The sequence below is a fragment of the Daphnia pulicaria genome, chromosome 7 (assembly GCF_021234035.1).
Source record: "Daphnia pulicaria isolate SC F1-1A chromosome 7, SC_F0-13Bv2, whole genome shotgun sequence".
Taxonomy (NCBI): domain Eukaryota; kingdom Metazoa; phylum Arthropoda; class Branchiopoda; order Diplostraca; family Daphniidae; genus Daphnia; species Daphnia pulicaria.
In genome coordinates this window covers 2542659-2562782 of record NC_060919.1, presented here as the reverse complement: position 1 = coordinate 2562782, position 20124 = coordinate 2542659, and the positions used below count along the sequence as shown (strand labels likewise).

Sequence of the window (20124 nt, the reverse complement as noted above, 5' to 3'; positions counted from 1 at the left end):
CTCAGAGGTACTTACAGGCTCATTTGAAAATCGGAAATAAATGTTTGAATCAGTTTTCATAAGCGCGACGCTAGTGTTCACTCGTGAATTGTTGTCACGACTTTGAAAAATGTCAAAAGATCAAAGATTACGTATGAAAGGGATGACTGTTTGTCTGTTGTATGTTTTTCAACTATCAGAGACATTTGGTTTCTGTCAGTAGCTTTAGTAAACTACAATTTGAATATATCTTTCAGACACTTCTCAGTGACGCATTTATAATAAGGCCAATTATAATTTAAAAATTCAAAAGAATTAAAAACATCCGAGTCGTACAAGCGGATCGTAACTGTATTTTTGTTAAATCCAAGCTGAAAATTCAATACACCAGTAAATAAGATTAGACCAGGGGGGGAAAAAAGGTCCCTAAAAATCTATGTAGAAACACGTTCTACGATTATACAAATTTGGATTAAAGGCATTATATGAGACAGCACAAAAAAAGTTTACGTGGATTCACAAGGTGTATAAAAAAAAGATTGAATAATAATAATAATGGGAAAACCGATTTTGTTTGTATACGAAGGTGATGATAGAGCTGATAGAGTGGCTGAATTTTGCTGGCCTGAACACACACACACACACACACTTGTTAAATTTTTAAACATAGCTTAAATCGGATTTGCCGACATCCGGGCCATCGCGCATAGACAATTCGACCAAAGTGTCGGTGCTATTCGAATTGAGGCCCTGGAGAATCTTTTGACCCGTGATGGATTTAAAGTTGATGTTGAGCTCCGTTAAACTGGGGAAAGTCCGAAAATTATCTTCACTCGATTTCTCTGCAATAACAAATGACAAAAAATTAATTAAATTTCAATCACTTTATTCAAATTGAATTGATGGGTCTTAATTACTGGTAAAGTTTGGCCTATCCATTTTGATGTCCTCCGTGTTCTCTTTGTTAGTCAAATGGCCTGTATTGGTCTCGTTGTTCTGCGAGACGTAATTCAGACTTTCGCTCTTGACAACGGAAATGTTGATGACCCGACTGGCCGTGGTCGGTCCGCCAGTTTCACTGGACGCCAGATTCTTTCTCGTTTCTTGATGGAAAGACTCGCCAGCAGATTTCTTGGGCACTTTGATCGTCAAATCCAAATCGGTTTCGTAGTACTTTTTGCTGGCGCTACTGCTGACGGTCGACTGGGCCGGCGACGGCTTCTCCGCCGTGAAGCTGCTGCTGCCGCTCAGCTCGTCCGTCCTGGGCAGAGACAGCTTCGACTTGATGTTGCTGTTGCTCATCATGGACGAAATCAACGGCGGAGCCGTCAACGGAGTCTGGAAAAACTGGTCGCGAATGGTGGCCCTCTGCTGGAGGATCAAGCTCTTTTGTTCGGCCAGTCCGATCCGACCTGGAACGTAGGGTCGTGGAACGCTGGAGCCCAAAAGAGTTGGGCTGTTCATCGGCGATGCCTGGACCCTGTTTGGTTGCCTGTGTACATGACATAGTAGATAGAATGGAAATTAAATTTAGTTTGAATTCTTCAATTAGTGAAACTCACCTGAGAGAAACGCTGCGAGCGGACAGCCGTTGAAACGGTTGGTATTCAGTCATCCTGGGTTGTGGTTCGACATTGATTGGCGTGGCCCTGGACCGGCCCATCGTGCCTCCGTACGAAGCTCTGGCGGGAATAGACCGCTCAAACGGCCTATCATGGCTGAAAGTGGTCGTTTTAGAGGCCAAACTGGGCACTGGTGAACGGCAAGTGGCGCTGGCGCTGGGCCCGACCGACGACGAATAAAGTGAGTCGGTGCTCTGCGTCGGCGATGGCGGACTTTGGTTCCCTGTTGAATCCAAAAATTAAATAAATCGTCGCTGAAAAATTTAAAAAATTTGCAAATACTGACGTAAGATTGAACCCAAAGGTCGTTGATACGAATGAGCCGACGCCGGCGAGAAGGAGCGTCCCAGACCTGAAGAAATGGACGTGGCCGGCGAGCCACGAGTGTGGCCGTTGACTCTGCCCGTCTCGTCGGAGCTGAGTTTGGCGTGGATGGTCGGATGGAGTTGGTGGTGGTGATGGCGGAACGGGCTGCACGATTCCGAACGCACCGAAGGAGGTTGCGACAAGGTCACTCGCCTCTGCATCGACCGACGCGTCGGCGTCGGCGAAGAGAACGAAAGCGACGTCGAACATTCCGACCTGGCGCTGCTATTCAGCGCTGGATATTTTTGCGCCTATAAATGTCATCAAATTATCAAAATTTTATTTTGAATTCAAATTAATTCAAATGAGCTTATAGTAGATAATACCTCGACGGCCTCTTCGGCTGAGGCTGCGATATCGGCCGCTTGGGTCTGGACAGCCACCGAGTGCGAATGGAGGATTTTACCGTTGCCAGTTTCCAGCCATTCCGGCGGAGGGAATTGAGCGTTAAATGTGCTCATAGTCGTCCGCTTTTTGGACGGACTTCTCCTGCGGAAAAGTCGGCTCAAAAGCGACGTCTTTTCTGTTAAAACCCCAAAATTTCAAATTTTTATTCAATTTCTTGAATTTTTGAAATCTTGAAAATGTTGGACATTTGCTGGTAAAACTGACCTTTGTGTGTTTTAATGGGCGTGTTATTGGTCTCGTCACTGGACATGACGGTGGTGGCCTCATCCCAGTCACTTACGTGACTCATGGCGCATTCGTCCATCAGCTTCTTGGCTTTGGCCTGCGACAGTTTGAGCGATCCGCCGCCGGTGATTCCGCTGAGTCTGTACTCAGACCACGACAGCCTCTTATTAGTTCCGACGCCGTGGAACATTTTTAATGACCTCTGTCGCTGCAGGCGGGGCCTGTTGGGCACCAGCAACTCGTCGGCCGTCCTTCCGTACAGGATCTTATCGGTGCCATTACCTGTGTGAAATAAGGAGGGACAAAATATGTCGTATTACGTGAATAGAAATTTCTCCCCGTCTGCGCGCGCATTTCAAAAAAAGAAAAGAAAAACAAGAAAATTGTGAATACCTCGACAGATGACGTCGACCAAGTTGGTCTGAATGGCCTTGTGGACCACGTTACCCTGCGGGAAACTCTCAACGGCGCCGTGGGCTCGCGTTAAAGCCTCTTGGTCGCTCATGAGGAGCAGTTGGCCCTTTTCGGCGTTCTCGACGACGGAAGTCTTGCGGTAAGTGTCCGGCGTTACCACACCGTACCCCTTGCCGTTGTAAAAGATCTGGAAAAAACACGCATCGCAAAAAACAACAAAACAAAACAGAAATTTCACACGTATTACTAGGATGATTGAATTTTTTCGTGAAAAAAAACAACAAATGAATCATCTGCTGCTGCCCATAAGCGGGAAAAACCTTGGCCACCATCACCTTGAATGAAGAGAAAGAAAAAAAGATTCTCTGTGATGTCGGGAGCCGACGGGGGGATCTCGAAAATCATATTTATAGGAGCCGCAAACAACATAACACAACACCTTTTTGGTTGGGCTGTATTTATCTTTTTTAAAAAATTTAATTTTTTTCTGAATGTATAACCCACCAAAAAAATTTTAAATCATCGGGAGAAAACAACAAGCAGGAGTATATAAGGAGAAAACTCGTTTGACTGTTGTCTCTCCCGCAATCAAATTCGAGTTTTGATGGATGGATTTTTCACGTTGTAATTCGTTTTCATCATCACGGCCCCAGCACTCACAATATATAAGTTTGTGCTCTGCCGGTGGCCAGTCGAGTTTGGCTTCCCTTCATCATCAACTGTCACGCAGCCGTAAATCCCGTCTCCTGTTTTTTCTTTAACGCCTAGCGTTCAGCGCAGCGCAGGGCCCAGACAGCCCCAAAAAAATGTGATGATGAAGGTGCGGGATTTGGACAGGAGAAAAGAGACGACGGAAGTGGCGCTACGGCGTGACGGACGCTATTTCTTTTTAAAAAAAAAATAGCTAGGGAATAAAATATGAATCATCCCCCCTCCCAATTCCAACTGTATCAAATGTGACGTATCTCCCCCAACTCCCGACTCCCGAAAGAGAGACGGAAGAGTCTGCACAGGTCACTGACACCTTCTCACGTCTTGTATCTTATCTCGTTCAAGAAAAGCGATCACGTACAATCGTGAGTGAGCAAACAATGCGGGGGGGAATTGTTGTACACAATCTCTACCGTACGTACCAGTGGTACGGTACAAAAGAGGCGATTTCTAAGTTCGTGTCCGAGTTGAACTTTCGTTGAGGAAAGTGAACGTCAGTCTACATGTAATCCCGCACGAGATAATTTTTTTTTTTTTAAAGAAACTGGTTTAAGTAGATGTTGGGGGGGTTTTAATGACGGGCACTCTCTCTGCTGGGTTGGCGATTGGGCACGGTTTGTTTTCTTCGCCGCTTGGCTATAAACGATGCCGAAACACGGCGGGAGAGAGAGAGAGGCAGAGCGTATTGTGGAATAAATAAATCTCGGAATTAATTATCTGTTTAATGTTTGAAAATAAAAAATTCGGGGGTTCTGACAGCGCAACGAATGCGCCCGCAGGTTCCGTTTTTTTGTTTTTTCCCTCTACGGCCCTCAATGTCAAGTGACATTTCTCCCCTCCCGAAATTGAGAAACAAAGTTCCAATTAAAATTTAAGAAAAAAAGAAAAAAATAAGCGCGTGATAAATGTGCACATAGAACTGCATGGGTACCTTTCGATCCCGGATCAATTTCCCGAGAGTGTCGTAAACGACTTTGTTGCTTGGCGGCACCAAATCCGGGAAGGCGTTACCTGGAACACACACACACAAAAATCACAAAAATAAGAATCAAACAAATCAATACCGCAGACTTTTTTTAAAATTATTATTCGAATAAGAAATTGTCGACGGAACGAACGACCTCTAGAAGAACGTGAATATTTTCCAATAAAATTATTTAGCGCCCCAGCGCGAAAAACCGCAATTACTTGTTGCGCTTTTTATTTCATTTCATTTTATTTTATTTTATTTTAGAGTTTTTTTTTTATTTTTCATACGCGTGTGTCAATATATATATCCGGATATGGCGATCGAGTTAATGTTGCGTCAAAGTTATTCTTACCCAGAGCTGCGGTCACATCGTCCAGGGCGGTCGAGCGTTCGGCCAGATTCAGCTCCCAAATGACCCAGCAGAGCGCCTCCGGCAGCGGAGTGAACTGACTTTGGCTGATGGGCTGAACCGCACATCCGTCCACATCGCCTGGAATCAACACACAAAAAAAAAAGGAAAAAAACACGAATTTTAATTTAATTGGAAACTAACCCGGAAAAATGGCGACGCACGGCGGCCTTATTATTTTTCACGAATTGCATATTGCAGCGCCAAAGAACAAAAGAAAAAACAAAAAAAAACCCGCGTTCGGACATCAATCAAAAGGCTTATTCTTTTTTTCAAATGAATACCGCACTACATCTTGTAGTGAACGAACCAACGAACGACGTCAAGGATTCACGAATCTAATTTCATGTCTACAGCCGCCGGGCGAATTAAAGCAATAGCAAATCATTTTTTTTCCTTTAAAAAAGAGTTAGAACTCCAACAACTCCAACAACAACAACAACAACAACCGAAAAAATCAAATTCTCACGCGGGAATCAATTGTAAAAAAAAAAAAAAATTTCCCCCAAGACTTTCTTTTCCGGATTCACCTGTCACACACGTGCATCTTCGTGATAGGAATCGAAAATAGCGCAGTATACACACACATCCCCATCCTTTTTTTTATTTTTTTAAAAATTTCCCCCTGGCCGTATTATAAGCAAAGTGAGCCGAGGTCACGCGTTTATATTATTTCCCCCCAAAACTGGACGTGAGTCGAGTGTGTTGGTACTATGCTTGTTGGCTTACACATTTCCATTGCCGGCGTGTATTCTTTTTTTGGCTTGTGATAGAGATGGCCGCCAGAGAAACAATCAAACAATAACAAAACACAATGCAACAATAGACAGACAACAACACGGTCCCGACAGATGGGACGAAAAACGTTATGGGTTTCTCCTATTTTTTTATTCTTCCCGATAGAAAGAACAGACCGTTCATTTCCGGCCGAAAGAAAAAAGAAAAAAGAAATTATTTTTTTTATTTTTTTTTCGTGCTGGTTTTTGTCGTATTGTTGTGTCGTTTCGACGTCACATGCAATTAATGTTGTGTGTACGGTATCGCCGGCCGCCGCCGCCAGTCGGTGCCGCATGGTGTCGTCATTCGACCTGCTCACAAAAATCCCAGTCCCAGGGACCTCCTTATTTACATGCGATCAAATCACTTTGATGAAAAACAAGGCCCCCGCAACTCTTCGTCTCGGCTCATTGCTGAGCGAGAGCCCCTCTTTTGTTTTTTATTTGTCGTCCTTCGTTACCCACTCCCGCGTTTACGATATGCACGCCGAGACGGCCCTTCTTCGGGTCTCTTTCGTCACGCTCTATTCTTTCCATCATCATCATCATCATCATCATCTTTCTATTGAAACATTCTTTCTTTTCGTTCTTCCTCCTTTCTCTTTGGTTTGTCTTAGCCGCACATTCTTGTTATGATTCAATGAGGAAAACAAAATGGAAGCGCGGGAAATTTCATTCGTTTGAAAAATAAAAGAAGAAGAAGACTATTCTGCTCAGCTTGTCGGATGGGAATTGGAATGAGTCTCTATATACTAGATGGGTCAAACTGCCGTGTCCTCCTGCCCATCACATCACACAGCCATCGGCCCTTTCTCACGCGCTAGACCCACATATCGAGGTAGCACACGACCGCACGGCCCGTGTCCCACTGCGGGTCCCCTTCTCCAACAACAACCAGCCGAAACAACTGAGCTGTACATACTAAGCACAGGTTGGTGCAGCACGAAAATGAATGAAAAGAAACTGGCGAAAAATGAACGCAACGGTTCGATACTATACGCCCAGGTAAAAATAATCCAGGTGTATAGTTCCATGCCCCCAGCTGAGTATAGAGTATGACTCACGAACGCACTCACGACGCGTTCCGTGTCTTACGGATATGTACGGTGAAGAATCAGAAAGAACTTTCTCTCGTGTCACATCTCAATTTTTGTTGAGTCTTTGAACCCGAACGCGCGCGTTCAAAAGGATCAGCATTGCCGTGCGGTTGTTGTTTAGAAACACCCACCAAAAAATGTTATTTCAACTTTTTTCATTTCTAAAAGGAAACCCCTACTTTCGGATGGATAATATGAAAGACCTGTTTGATCTTTTCACCCTCCCCTGTAGAGAGAGGTCCTCTCCCTATTATGTCATTGACGTTTCAATCAACCGGGGGGGGGGGCTATTAGAATTAAACATTTTATTTTTCTTTTCTGGCCACTAATGGCTTTTTGGCCCCTCTCACCTGATTGCCACCGAGGCGAACGACCCCATCTTTTTCAATTTATTTGTTTCTAGTTTCTTTTGTGTTGATTTTTTTTCATTTAATTTTTTTTTTTAAATAATGTTTTGAATCGGCCGGGACTCCCGCCGAGCTCCGTTATGTATCAATTATGAATCGAGGAGGAAACAAAAAGATAATAATATTATTCGTAGAGAGAGAGAACCGTCATCTTTTGATGTCTTAATGATCATCCTCTCTCCCGATTGAACCCCCCCCCCCCCTTCATAGTTTTGTTTGTTTGAAAATTGTCGTTCAGAAACGTCGTTGTTGGCCTGCGCCAAACAAACGGCACTAGGAAAATTTAACAATTTGACTTGGTGCAAGTAGAAAGTTTGTCCGCGATTTCTCTCTGTCGGAAAAATAAAATACTTTTGAGACTTTTTTTTTTTTTTCTTTTAAGTCATTTCGTCGCTGAATGGAATGTACAGACTTTTGTTGGGTTTAGAAAATAAAAAAAAAGCCCAAAAAATCGTCGTCATTTCACGAACGCCGGTCCTCGATAAAACGATGAAGAAGCTCAAACATCCGCGCCGGACAAACTTTCCTTTCCACCTTTTCCCATTTCAACTTATGATGACACAAACTGCCTTATATACTTCCCCCCCTCCTCCTCCTCCTCTCGTCATTGTTATTATACCTCCGTTTTACTTTAAATGATGGAAATAAGAGTCCCGAAAAAACTAAAAAAAAAGCTCGGCAGTGTACCATTGACCGCAACTGATGCACCCATTGTTTCCACCTACGCTCAGAGTTTTTCTTCTTTTCACGAATTATAAGAATAAACGATTCTCATTTTCAACCTTAAAAAAAAGAAATATACTGGTTTGGCTTTTAACTATATTTGCGGGGGGGGGGGGGGGGGATTCAGCACTTTCATTTCCTTTCAAAAAAGAGAAGAACCGGACATTTTTATATTGACCGAGATTAGCAAATAATGTCCGTCGCGGGTTTTTCACGTGAATTTTCGCAAGAGCGCTTATTCGCCCCGAGGGGAGGCGGGCGATGACAACTTCTAAATGTCCACATGTATAAAGATAACCAGGTATAGTATAGAAAGTATAGACGTATAAGAAACCGGATTCATCTCTATATAAAATGCATAGACATAAGACCCCCCTGAAGGACACTCTGGCTGTGGTTAATACGTCGTCGTTTGCGTCTACTTAAAATACAATCACGAAAATCTGTCTATAAAGTCTAGAGAATATTTATAGGAAAAAGAAGATATTTACCGACGAGGACGATCACGTAGGCGGACGGGGCCCTTAGAACTTTGCGTGCCCAAGCCGATCTGACCGTTTCCAGACAGGATTCTTCGCCAGTGACGAGAATGGTCGACGGTGTCACGTGACCGACGAATTTCAGCGAAGTCACCGCTTCCAGCAGGGCACCGTTCCAGTAGCAATAGCCATTGGCTTCTTGGAAATTCTAATCGAACAAAAAAAAGGGGAGAGAGAGAATACATTATTATTATTATTATCACATCACGGGCATATCCATCTTTTGACATGACAAGTTTTTTCCCCCCAACACTTTCATTTCTTGCGTCCTCGCAGGGGATATTAGATACAAACGGGAAATGTAAATAACCAACCAATGTTGTTGTTGTTGTTGCGGGCTCTGTCCTATTGCAAAATGGTCTTTTATTTTTACTGTTTTATTTTCTGTTGGCCTTTTGTCTAGAAAGTCTGAAAACAAAAAAGTGTGTGTAACCGCGCCCCTAAACATAACACACACGACCACACCCAAGAACACGGACGGCATTTTTATATCGTATCTCTCTCTGAGCTGTCCGATATCCACACAGACAATTTGAGGTGAGCAAACGAAAGCGAACCCGCCGTTTCAATGAAGAAAGTTGTTCAATTTCTTTTTTGAAATAAAAAGAAAAGGTCAAGTTTGACGACCGATATAAAATAAAAAATTTCGCTTATGTTTTTATTTTATTTGATTTGGCATTTTTGTTTTTTCTTGTTGTGTGTCCCCCCAGACTTAAATCATTGTCGACAGGTCGAAAGAACTTTTTCCAAACGAAAAAGAACATGGGTTGCAGTTAAGACTTGTTTGGTCTGGCGCCCCGGCGGGAGTTGCGACATCAGAACGGGTTATCGTCGTTGACCAAAAAAACCTGGCGGGTTTTTCTCAATGTCTATACTCATTTGACTATCGCTCTTCTTTTTTGTTTTCCTTTGGCATTCCAGGATTTCGTTCGTTTTTTCGTCTAGGAGTGGCAGTGAAGAATTTGTGGCGGCTTTTGGTTAGAAAAATATATAAAAACTTTCGAATAATAATATTATCAAATGTAAACTATTGTTTTTATTCTAGACCATCTCTCTCTTTCCAGAGTAGTTGTGTGTGCCTTATTAGGAAATGGTATATAGCGGATAACCAACATTTTTTTTTAAAACTTTTTACCAATTCCTCCGATAAAATAAAAAAAACGATGGCCTTCTTCTGTCCGTACGAATATTATGTCCCGCACGATTTCGTCATCTATAAAATTTCAGCTCATGTTTTTTCATGATGTGATGGCTAGATCGTACCTTTAGAAAACGCCCCAAAAATGGGAGAATAACTCACCTGATAAAGAACAAATCCGCCGTCGTAAACCCAACCGGCTGGAGCCGAGGAATCCTTGACCAGGGCTGTTGTTGTTGTTGTTGTTGTTGTTGGCTCCTTGACGGATTGTTGCTGGCGGATGGTACGGTCGGAGGAAGCGCAAGATTCCGGTGCAGTTGTAGGCAGCAGAGTGCCACCGTTGTTGTGCTGCCCCCTCGATGGCTGGTGGAAGTTGAACCAATTGGACAATTGGCTGAGACTCGACCCAGGACGAGATTCCGATTTCTTGCTGGATGATGATGATGTTGTTGTTGTTGTTGTCGCTGCTGCTGCTGTCGTCGTCGACTGAGCCATCCGCTCGAAACGGATGGCTAAACAGCGTTCCAACAGGAAAATGGGTCGTAATTCAGATGATCTTGAACCCGGTCGGGTCAACGTCGCTGACGTCGTCGACATTGCCGTCATTCCCGGGTCGCGGGAAGAAATCACGCTCATCTTTAACTTCTTTTCTTCTTTTTACTTTTTTTTTTTCACAAGCTCCCGCCTCCAATGAGAACCTGCACAACACACACACAAAAGTAGATATCGAGTTAGCATTGAACTGTCGTGACCTGCCGTGTACTACTCTTTAAGAAATCAAAAGCCGCTCCCACTTTTTTTTTTAAATTCACGTTACACGTTGGGGGGAAGAGAAAAAAATGGCAACCGCAATAACCGACGCCACCGAGAAAACCGTTACCGCCCTTTCGGGGTCTCATCATCTTATTTTTATTTTTTGAAGAAATTGGAAGGAGCTGCTGTACACAACCCAAAATTGAATAATGGCGGCCAACGAGTGAAAGTTGTTCATTTAGAAAATGGTAAAGAGATTATTCCACAATCAGAATAATATGCGCTGCAGCAGCAGCAGCACTATACCGTCTGCTCTTTCGCCATTTCCTTCTAGTTGTTAAAATATTTTAGAAAACGACGACACATTTTCACTCTTCCTGCGGGGCGAAATTTCGTTTATCTTTCCCGCCAGATGGGGAGGAGGAGAGATTACATCATTATCAATAAGTTAACAACTTCCCGTCGTTCAGCTACCTTTTTTTTTTAACGAGCAACACCACCTGTGTCAACTGCGCGCCATTTTCTTTTCCCCCAAAAAACAATTCGAACGAAGTAGGAATTTCAATGAAATTTATATTTCTTTTTCCAACTGATGTACGTCACGCGGTCACGCGGACAGCGGCTATTTATTTGACGTCCTCACAAGGTAAAACAAAAAAAAGTACAAAAATGTTTTCTAGAAAATAAAAAACGAGCCAAGGATTCAACAATTCCAATTTAGATCGACAGCCGAGGTCCGATAGAAAAAATTCGACCGTCAGGAATTTATTTTTTATTTTTTTTAATTTTTTTTACCAAACGGGGCCGACTCCCGCACGCGCGCTCATCTCAACTCGAAGGTCAAAAAAATTCTCTTGATTTATTCAAAATCAAAAAGAAGAAGAAGAAGAAAAAACTGGCCTCCAGCCTCCGTGATGTTGGCCGCCACCGTATTTGATAGCCTCTGCTGCGTTCATCCATATTCAGGAGAAGTCCCAAATAGAGACGCATATAACAATAAAACCGAATCCCGAAAGTGACCGATCTCTATCCTGCCCATTTGCCTCTCTTTTAAGAAAATGATTATTATACTGGAACAAGGAAAACTTTGGCCGGGGAAATTCCTCTTGCACAACTTTTAAAAGAAAGATGCTGAAGCGCATAAGGTCATATCTCCCATTTGTCTTTTTTCTAGCTAATGTTACTTTCGCTATACGCGGAGAATATGCTTTTTTTTCTTTCTCAAATGAGGATAGACTTAAGGTTTTTTGGCAAGAGGATGCCGCCGCCGGTGCCTGTTTCTCAAGAATCAAATAAATGTCTGTCCGCCCCATTTCTTTTTTTTTAAACATCTCAAAGGACCGTGAAAGATACGAATTCACTTTTGGAATGTACAGCGCGAGAGGGCCTTTTTTTGAAGCTAAAAGCTAAGAAATACCCCCACTAACACACTGAGGAATTTAGGTGTTGAAAAAAAAAAAGGGCTCGGCCCCAATTTTCTATGGAAAAATGATTTAGAGCGCGGGCGAAAATGTGATGGCTAAAAGCGGCCATTTTTAAAAAACTTTGTTTGTTTTTTTCGACTTGAAGAAATGTGAAATTTCATCGGGAAACAAACAACTGATGACAATGGGGATTTTGTTATTGCGTGGAATCGCAAATGATGTTCAGACACATTTTTCGTGCTCTTTTCGTGAATAGTCACGATAGTCGCCGCGCTTTCTCCTCCGTTTGGACGGCCCATCGTAAAAAAAGATAAGAAAACAACCCAAAAATCACCAAATGTGGGCTAATCATCATCAACAGTTCATTTCCTGTTCGCTTTAGCATTTATTACAGTCCAACATTTCAGGAATTTCAAATTTCCCGGGTAAAAAAAAATCGAAATAAAAATTCAATAAGTTGGAAACATCTTCATTATTCATTTCAAGACATTTTGTGTTAAAAGCCAAAAGAAAAAAAATCTTTAAAAAAAAAGAAGAAAATGATCAAAAGAAAAACCACCGACGATCCCCGCCCAGACACAAAAGGGCCCTATATATCTATTCTAGCCCGGCGATGTGTATATCTCGCCCGTCTATATAAGAGACAGGTGCCGCGGTTGGCCTCTGCACCTTTTTATTTTATACATCACCCACCCACCCCCCAGCAGCAGCAGCAAAAGGTTGAAAGCGCCATCTTATTCCTTTTTATAGGGCCGATGACCTTTCACCTTCTTCTCCTCTACAGGTAAGTAGTAGCCCCTCTTTTGTTTCCCACACACACCCAACAGCAGCGGTAGGGTTCTACAACCTTTACCAGTTTCTCTTCATCATTCCCTCGACTAGTCTAGCTGGAATCAAGATGGTGTATATGAGACTGCTATTCATTTTCCCCAGCAATCTTAACAAGGCGATGAATCAGTTCATTAAAAAAGGGGAAAAATAATCGCCGTCCTTGACAAAACAGTCGATGGCCAGAGCTCGTCTTCTCCTTTGAATATTTAATTTCCTCTCGAGACAACATTTTGCTGATGCAAGTCACATACTTGAAAAGGAAGAGAGAAATAAAAGTCCTTGTAACACAAGCCAAAAGAAGAAGAAGAAGAACACACGTACAAACGAATCAGAGAATAACATAAGGGGGGGATAAGAAAAAAGAAGATGGCCTCTAGCTTCGCCGGATGTCGGTAATATTTATACACACACACAAGAAAGAAAATACTTATTTTTTTTTCGGGAGTCGTCTTATTCTTTTTTTTTTATTAGTGAAAATGACTTGTTCGGAATAAAAAAAAAAAAGGCCTTTGGGAACTTATTTTTGAGGGTCTAGTATTTGACGAGAGTCAAACTGGGATGTGCACGCTCACGCCATGACTCATCGCAGCCCTGACACAAGGGGTCTTCTTCTTCATACTTAATAAAAAAGAGAAATTAAATCTTTTTTTTTTTTTTAAGGTGATTTATTTCACACAAATAAACACCCCCCTTTATTTCGCCGAAGAAAAGTGTCTGTGAATTGTAATAATAATTACATCACACACACACAGTGACTGTGAGCATGAATAAAAAAGAGCTCGGTCATTTTCAAGGTTTTTTTTAGTTGAGTTTGGATGGGTATAAAAGAATCTTCTCTTTGTTACGTGCTGCGTTGTGGACAGGCTCTTGCCAAATGCGCTCTATGGCAATTCAAATTGATTCGATTCGCGCCGACCTTAATCGATTCTCACCCAGTCCCAAAAAAGGACAGAAACGGTTGGAAAACTTCTTCTTGTGGAAGTGTTCTCGTTATATCCTCGACGTGTAACAACACCAAACTGAGCTGTTGACGTCATATCCCTTCCGCCAGAAATATATATTATAAAACAGCACTAGTTCCTCTTGGCTCCAACGTATATACTTACAGCACTAAAAAAAAGCACACAGCCGTCCACCGACAAAAAAGGTCTATACGCCATTTGTCTTATATATATTCTTCCTTTTTTCTTCTTGTGTACTGTGTATATATTTGATAATGAGCTAAACTTCCTTCCACTTTACAAACCCCTCGACTACCCCGGGGTTCATCCCCCCACCTTTTCCGTCCAGCATTTATTTTTTATTTTTTTCCTAGAAGCACCGGGGAAGTCGACAAATGTTCATTTCTTTTATTATTTTTCGTCAGGGAATTTTTTTTTTCGGGAAAAGTACAAATTGATACCATGGTCTAAAGTTGTTAGCGGATAGGAAAAGAGATACGGGGGGCTGAGAGAGAGAAACCCATAACATAAGATATGTTACACTATCACGAAAAAAAAAAACAATGAGCGGAACTCACGAAAAACGGCCCCCCGAAACGTCCGTAAGTTTTGACCACTAGGAAAAAAAGGCTACTGCTATATAGCTACTACTAACTATATAACAATATAATACTAACCCATCCTAATAAAATAAAAAAGACAAAAACTAAACAATGAACCACTCCATTGATATATCCGAATGACCGAGAGCCTTCGGGAGTGAACTATCCTTTGTGTGATACACCTAAAGGCACTATTTTGCCCGTTTCCCGCGACCGGCAATGGTACAAATAAAGGAAAGAAAACCAGAACGGGTCACGCGAATGAATCAATATTACACCTAGGTATACTAGGTACTACTACTAACTTACCGGACACCAAGTAGTGACCCATAGCCGGTAGTTGTAGAGTAGTAAGTTAAAAGTGGGGTGTGGGTGGCGATCTAACCCAAAAAAGTCTACCAACTATAACGTCCGGTCATGACCAATTCCCACATGTGTGTGTGTGTCTACTGTCACCTTCCTGCTGTTGCCTGCGGTTTTTTTACTAACAAAAAACTTGTTTTTCAGGTGATCCGCATAGGGTCTAAAAAAGTAAACTATACAGGTGGATGTATTATTCCAATGTGGGGAGAGGGGGGTATTGTAGCACACCCCGTTTTATGAGCCTTTTGTTTCCTCTGGTTCGCGTATACACAAATCTCCCGTTCGCTCACGAACTGCTGACCCAACCTGTATCCAATACGTCCGAGGATTCTTCTTCTTCTTTTAGTGGGACGCTCAATCGAAAAAGGATTTTTTTTTCCCATCACGCGTTTGTTTTAAAAAGACAAATTATCCGACTTTCTCCGACAAGAAGAAGAAAGAAACACTCTCATCATCATCTTTCTCTGACCTCGTTGGGAATGTTACATCAATTGAATAAAGAATCGATATCCCCCTCGAGTTAGGAAACGGGCTGGGCCGCCCGGAGAATAAGAAATGACTTTTTCACTTGACTCCATGCCGAAAAGACTATGAGGCTGTCGAGTCATGTTATAGGGAAAAAGCCCATCAGCAGCTGTGTCTGACGCCCACAATGATCGATGCAAATGAGGTTAATGAGACGTCGTTCAAAAGGAAAAAAGCTTCTCTCTCTCTCACTCATGTATAGAGAAAATACCCCCAAAAAATAAATGTTGGAGCGCCGTAAGTGGACACGATTCCCACGAATGTCCAGCAGCCAGCGTCTCTGTACGTATCAGTTTTTCATAAGCGGAAGAGAGACTTCACAAAGTTAAGCTTGCACGAAATTTTTGTCTGCGTGTAAAATAAAACAAAAAAAACCGCTCCCAATTTTTCTGTACTTCACCGAGTGTTGGATAGACCCCCAAAAGTTGTTGAGCGTGTGTTCCCATGGCCAACTTCTTTTGCGTGAAAGAAGCAACAACTCAAAGAGACATGATCAATGAAGTCATTCGAGCAAGCGAGCCCGGGAAAAATGTTTCGCAATGGCTGTTTGTATCAATTCCATTTAAGGATCGACTTTCACGAGGATCACTCCGTGTGTGCAACGAATCATTACGTATGCATGAAATCCTACGCTCGTTAGTTTTTAAAAAAGACAATCTTATTTTTCTGCCAGAAAACAACCAAACAAATTGACTAACAGAATAATTTCGTCGTTTGGCATTGAGGAATTTCCAAACGGGGGGAAAATTATTCATCTTTTTTGATTCATTCAAACAATCGACCCTACTAGCCTCGCCTCTTGCCTCCAAACCTATCAAGATATATGTACACACGGATGATAGAAATGAACATCTGGAGAGAGAACAAAAAAAAGCTATTCCATCATGTAATCCAACAAAGTCACGCCCTCGGCCGCCACCCGTCAAAGAATTTCTCTCTAGGCCTTCCTGGACGCCAAAAATCACCATCTAATCGATTATATACGAGAACCCCCTTTTGAAACAAAAGTGTTTGTGTCTACGATGTGGAAATTCCGTTAGTCATTTTTAAGGGAAAAAAAAAAGCATCAAATTTCATGCCCTACAAGACCGAAATTTTTTCTATTCATGGCCCGAGAGATAAGATCGTCATCATCAAAACAATTTGTGACTCGTGTGTACCATTTAGGTAGAAAGAGAGAGCAGCTGTTTTTGTTGAAAGTTCAGGGTTAACACATCTCTAAAAAAATATTTTTTACGATGCATCTTTTTTTTCTTTTGAATCGACCTACTTCTTTGGGGTTTGCCCGATAAAAGAGCAAAACAAATAACCAAATCTCTGCTGCTACGGTAGACAATCTCACATTCCTTCTGGGCGAACTCAAAACACATAAACAATGGCTCTGCCTGCGACAGGTGAGAGCGAGTGGAATCTAGTTGATTCGAGTTAACCTTGAAGAAGAATCTCAACTCTCTCTGTGAGATGTTCTTTGAAAAAGATAAATAATTTCTTACCTTTAAAAACCTGAAATTAAGTTTGAACCGGTCCTCCTACAGCAGACGTCACACAAACACACACACACTAAACAACAACCACACTCGGCAAAGTCGATGGCAACCACAAAACAATGCAGATCAAACCCAAATGGCGAAACACTTGAAAATTTCTTTTTTAAATAAATCCATGTCAATCAAGTTTAAAACAATGAGAACCAAAAAGAAAAATCAAAAAATTCCGCGTGGCTGCTACACAACGTTCTCTCTCTTGTTGTATTGTGGTTTCGATTAAATGTGGAACACAACAACGTTGTTCTCTTCACGGTGCTTGGCGAACAACTGACCAGGTAGTCGAATTTTACAGTCGCTTTAGACTTTAGTTTTTACCAACGCCCCACTGTTCTCTCTTTCTCCCCTTCACCAGCAACAGGTAAGGTTTCCTTTCGGGACGCCCCTGGCGGCAGCCCGGGTTCGGCAACAACTAAATTTTTTTATATTCCAAATACACACGCAAACCGAAAATGATGTAGGAAAAAAAAGTACCGTCTCGAATTGAATGCCAGTCCTGAACCTTCCTAATAACCCAAATTGAGTCACGGCCCATTGGAGGGGATCGACCCTGCCTGTGTAAACCAATCAGCCAACCCAACAAACAATCACGTCCCAACGTGTGAGCACATAGGCGTGGACGGATTTCGAGTTTTTTTTCCCCATCGACGTCAACAACAAAAGAATGTCGACATAATTGCCATTTCTATTCTCTACTTTACTACACTTGGCAGAAAGAGAGAGATGGTGGTGTGGACAAGACCGCTTTAATCCCGAACTTCTTTATCTGGTATAACCATCCAGTCGAAAAAATGTCACGTCTCGAATGATAATCATTAGAAATGAACCGTCGTCACGAGACCACTTTACTTTCCACAGATGTTAAACATTCACCCGTAAAGACACACACAAGACAATCCATTCATTCACTCACCCCAAAAAATCGAAAAGGTCACCAAACAACTTTCGATACCATCTTTTCTTCAAGCGAAAAAACTTGTCGTGTGCTTTTAACAACTCTTCCATCCAAGACATTTCTTTCAAGATTTATCTTTCCCGAACAAAATCCAGTCGTGCGTACTACCGCCAAATACACCTGGACCGATCAAACTAACGCGCAACTTAAAGATATGGAGCTGTCAAATCAACATCGACCCCGACCGGTCTCGTTATTGCCTTTCAACCACAATACACTTTGCTTTTATCAACTCCACCTGGTTTCGTTCTTTCTGATTTTTCCTTCTAGTGGACGGGTCAGTGCGTGCCGTTTTGGCAAGGTGGGAATTTCTACAAAAAAAAAAAAGAAAAAATCTAACAAAATCGCGGGACCTTTTTTCCGCTGTTGCGTCGTGGCGGCGGTGATTTTGTGGTCAACCGACCGCGCGCTCGAGTCTTTAAAGTTAAAAAAGAATGAATCGAACGGCGGGAAACGACCCACTATCCTACAAAAAAGGGAGTTGTTGTTGGGACTAGAAGAAGTGGTTCGTTGGAGCGTGCAACCCTTTCCAAGGCGCGCAAACAATGCATCACCACCACCACCACCGACGAAATAGCTTCTTTAGGTTGTAATTAACGGCCAAAGCCCCACCGGAGCGATGACGAAAATAAATAAAGAAAAGGACAATTTTTTTTTTCGCAGCCGGCAAATAGCAGTGTATTGGCGCGTTTCGGAATCTTTGATGATGATGACAATTCCAGAAGACATCGGGTACACCTTACTGTTGAGACGTGAAAATTAAAAAAAAAAAAAGAAAAGAAAATATGGATTAGAAAACATGTCACGCCATCCGACGGTCAGAACACACACCTCGCACCGGATAAACCCATACGCGAAGCAATTTTGAGCGATGGTTTATTTCTGAGTTGGGTAGTAGATTTAAAACGGCCCAGAAGGAGAAGATAGAAGACCACCACCAGAGAATTTTTTGTTTAGAAAATATTATCAATAGGAGTTCCCGAAAAATTTATGATGAAGCGAATGAATGAATAAATGAATGAGTAAAATGAAGCGTGCGGACTCTACTGTTGAACCTTGCTACTTTCCATCTAATCTTGGCAAGCACGACTCCGTGAAATTATTTCAAAACTAGAAAGCGATTAGGTGGTAGTGTCAGAGTTGGGGAGAACGCGTGTTAAAAGAAATGAGCTATAAGAAATATGGTCGGGCAAATTGAACCCAATGGGCATAGGGAAGATGGGGTGCATTATTAGAAACCACAAAAAGATTTTTAAGAATGGCAAACTTTCCCAAGGGTGAAAGACTTTCATTATTTCAAAAGGGGTGTTAGCTTTTGTTTGGTTGCAACAATTTGGTTTTTGTTATTGGTAAATTACTAAGTGAAAGACTTTCTATCCATTCCATCAATCAAGATCAACGACAGCATGCATAATGCCACTAATTGAAAATTAACTCTTACCTTCTTGGCAGCAGCTCCAACCTTCGCTTTCTTGGTGCCTCGGACTTTCTTCATTCTGTTCTTCCTTTCCTTTCTCTGTTTGCGAGATACCTTCTTCTTCTCGAACATACCCTTCTACTCAGACAAACAAGATGTTAGTTCAGACTCAATGATTGTTCATGCAAGGGTGACTTACCAGGGCAAGGCGATGCTTGGGTTCAAACTTCTTGAGGAAGTCCATGGAATCATACACCAAGGCAAATCCTGTTGATTTGCCGCCACCAAAGTTGGTACGGAAACCAAAGCAGGAAACCACATCAGGTGTGACTTTGTACATCTTGGCCAGCTTCTCAGAGATCTCCTTCTTGGGGACGGAGGATCTGCCGGGGTGCAAGACATCTACGACCTGTAATTGCAACGTTTAACATTTCGTTAGTCCCCTGTCATACGACTATAAATTTCCAAACAAACTTACCATCTGCTTCCTGGCCAAAAGTCGGTTGGTCATGAATTTGCGGGTACGAATAGTAGCCGTGACTTCCGCCTATTCATAATGAAGAAAAAGACATGTTAGCCAAACACTTACACAAACCACAAGTCCCTCAATGTGTTTGTGACTGACAGAAGTCGGCACCCAAACACTTGCAGACACAAAATTAACCAATAATTAAAAAGATTTCAAAATTGCAAGCACCATTTTGTGATATATCGACGAGATATTTAAAACGCAAAATACGTTTATCAACGGTAGGATGTCTACGAATAAAAGAGATTTAAAGAAGAAATTTTCATTACCATTGTGAATTCGCTGGTGGGGAGAGAACTCTGGTGTGAAAAGAATGAACTGAACTAGCTTCGAGCAGCGTTGCCATTAGGATTCGGAATTCAATATTTTTTTACATTTGAAAGAATGCTGTTTAGCGAAATTAAATTAAATATCGTTGTTGAATGATTTTAAAATCATTGGCATTAATTTATATTC

At 42.1% G+C, this 20124-nt stretch overlaps 3 protein-coding genes across 5 annotated transcripts in view; 1 reads left to right on the top strand and 2 right to left on the bottom strand.

The window, feature by feature from the left end:
- Positions 1-20124, top strand: part of LOC124349621 (LIM homeobox transcription factor 1-alpha-like) — a 947038-nt gene that overhangs the window by 283007 nt on the left and 643907 nt on the right. The window lies entirely within an intron of this gene.
- On the bottom strand, positions 313-17060 carry LOC124349430 (flocculation protein FLO11-like). Its single transcript, XM_046800027.1, has 12 exons — positions 16717-17060; positions 9947-10482; positions 8599-8794; positions 5048-5185; positions 4657-4736; positions 2994-3201; positions 2580-2882; positions 2294-2490; positions 1888-2218; positions 1542-1824; positions 897-1471; positions 313-821 (listed from the first exon to the last, which is right to left on the bottom strand). The coding sequence occupies exons 2-12, from the start codon at positions 10418-10420 to the stop codon at positions 640-642; spliced, it is 2967 nt and encodes a 988-aa protein (XP_046655983.1). The 5' UTR covers positions 10421-10482; positions 16717-17060; the 3' UTR covers positions 313-639.
- LOC124350141 (40S ribosomal protein S24-like) lies at positions 18353-20020 on the bottom strand. 3 transcript variants are annotated; one of them, XM_046801163.1, is made up of 6 exons: positions 19837-19984; positions 19618-19686; positions 19339-19548; positions 19164-19277; positions 18554-18604; positions 18369-18464 (listed from the first exon to the last, which is right to left on the bottom strand). In XM_046801163.1, the coding sequence occupies exons 1-5, from the start codon at positions 19837-19839 to the stop codon at positions 18599-18601; spliced, it is 402 nt and encodes a 133-aa protein (XP_046657119.1). In that variant the 5' UTR covers positions 19840-19984; the 3' UTR covers positions 18369-18464; positions 18554-18598. The 3 variants fall into 3 exon arrangements, with proteins under 3 accessions (XP_046657120.1, XP_046657119.1, XP_046657118.1); XM_046801162.1 differs by having other exon boundaries at positions 18370-18464; positions 19938-20020; XM_046801164.1 differs by lacking the exon at positions 18554-18604 and having other exon boundaries at positions 18353-18464; positions 19938-20019.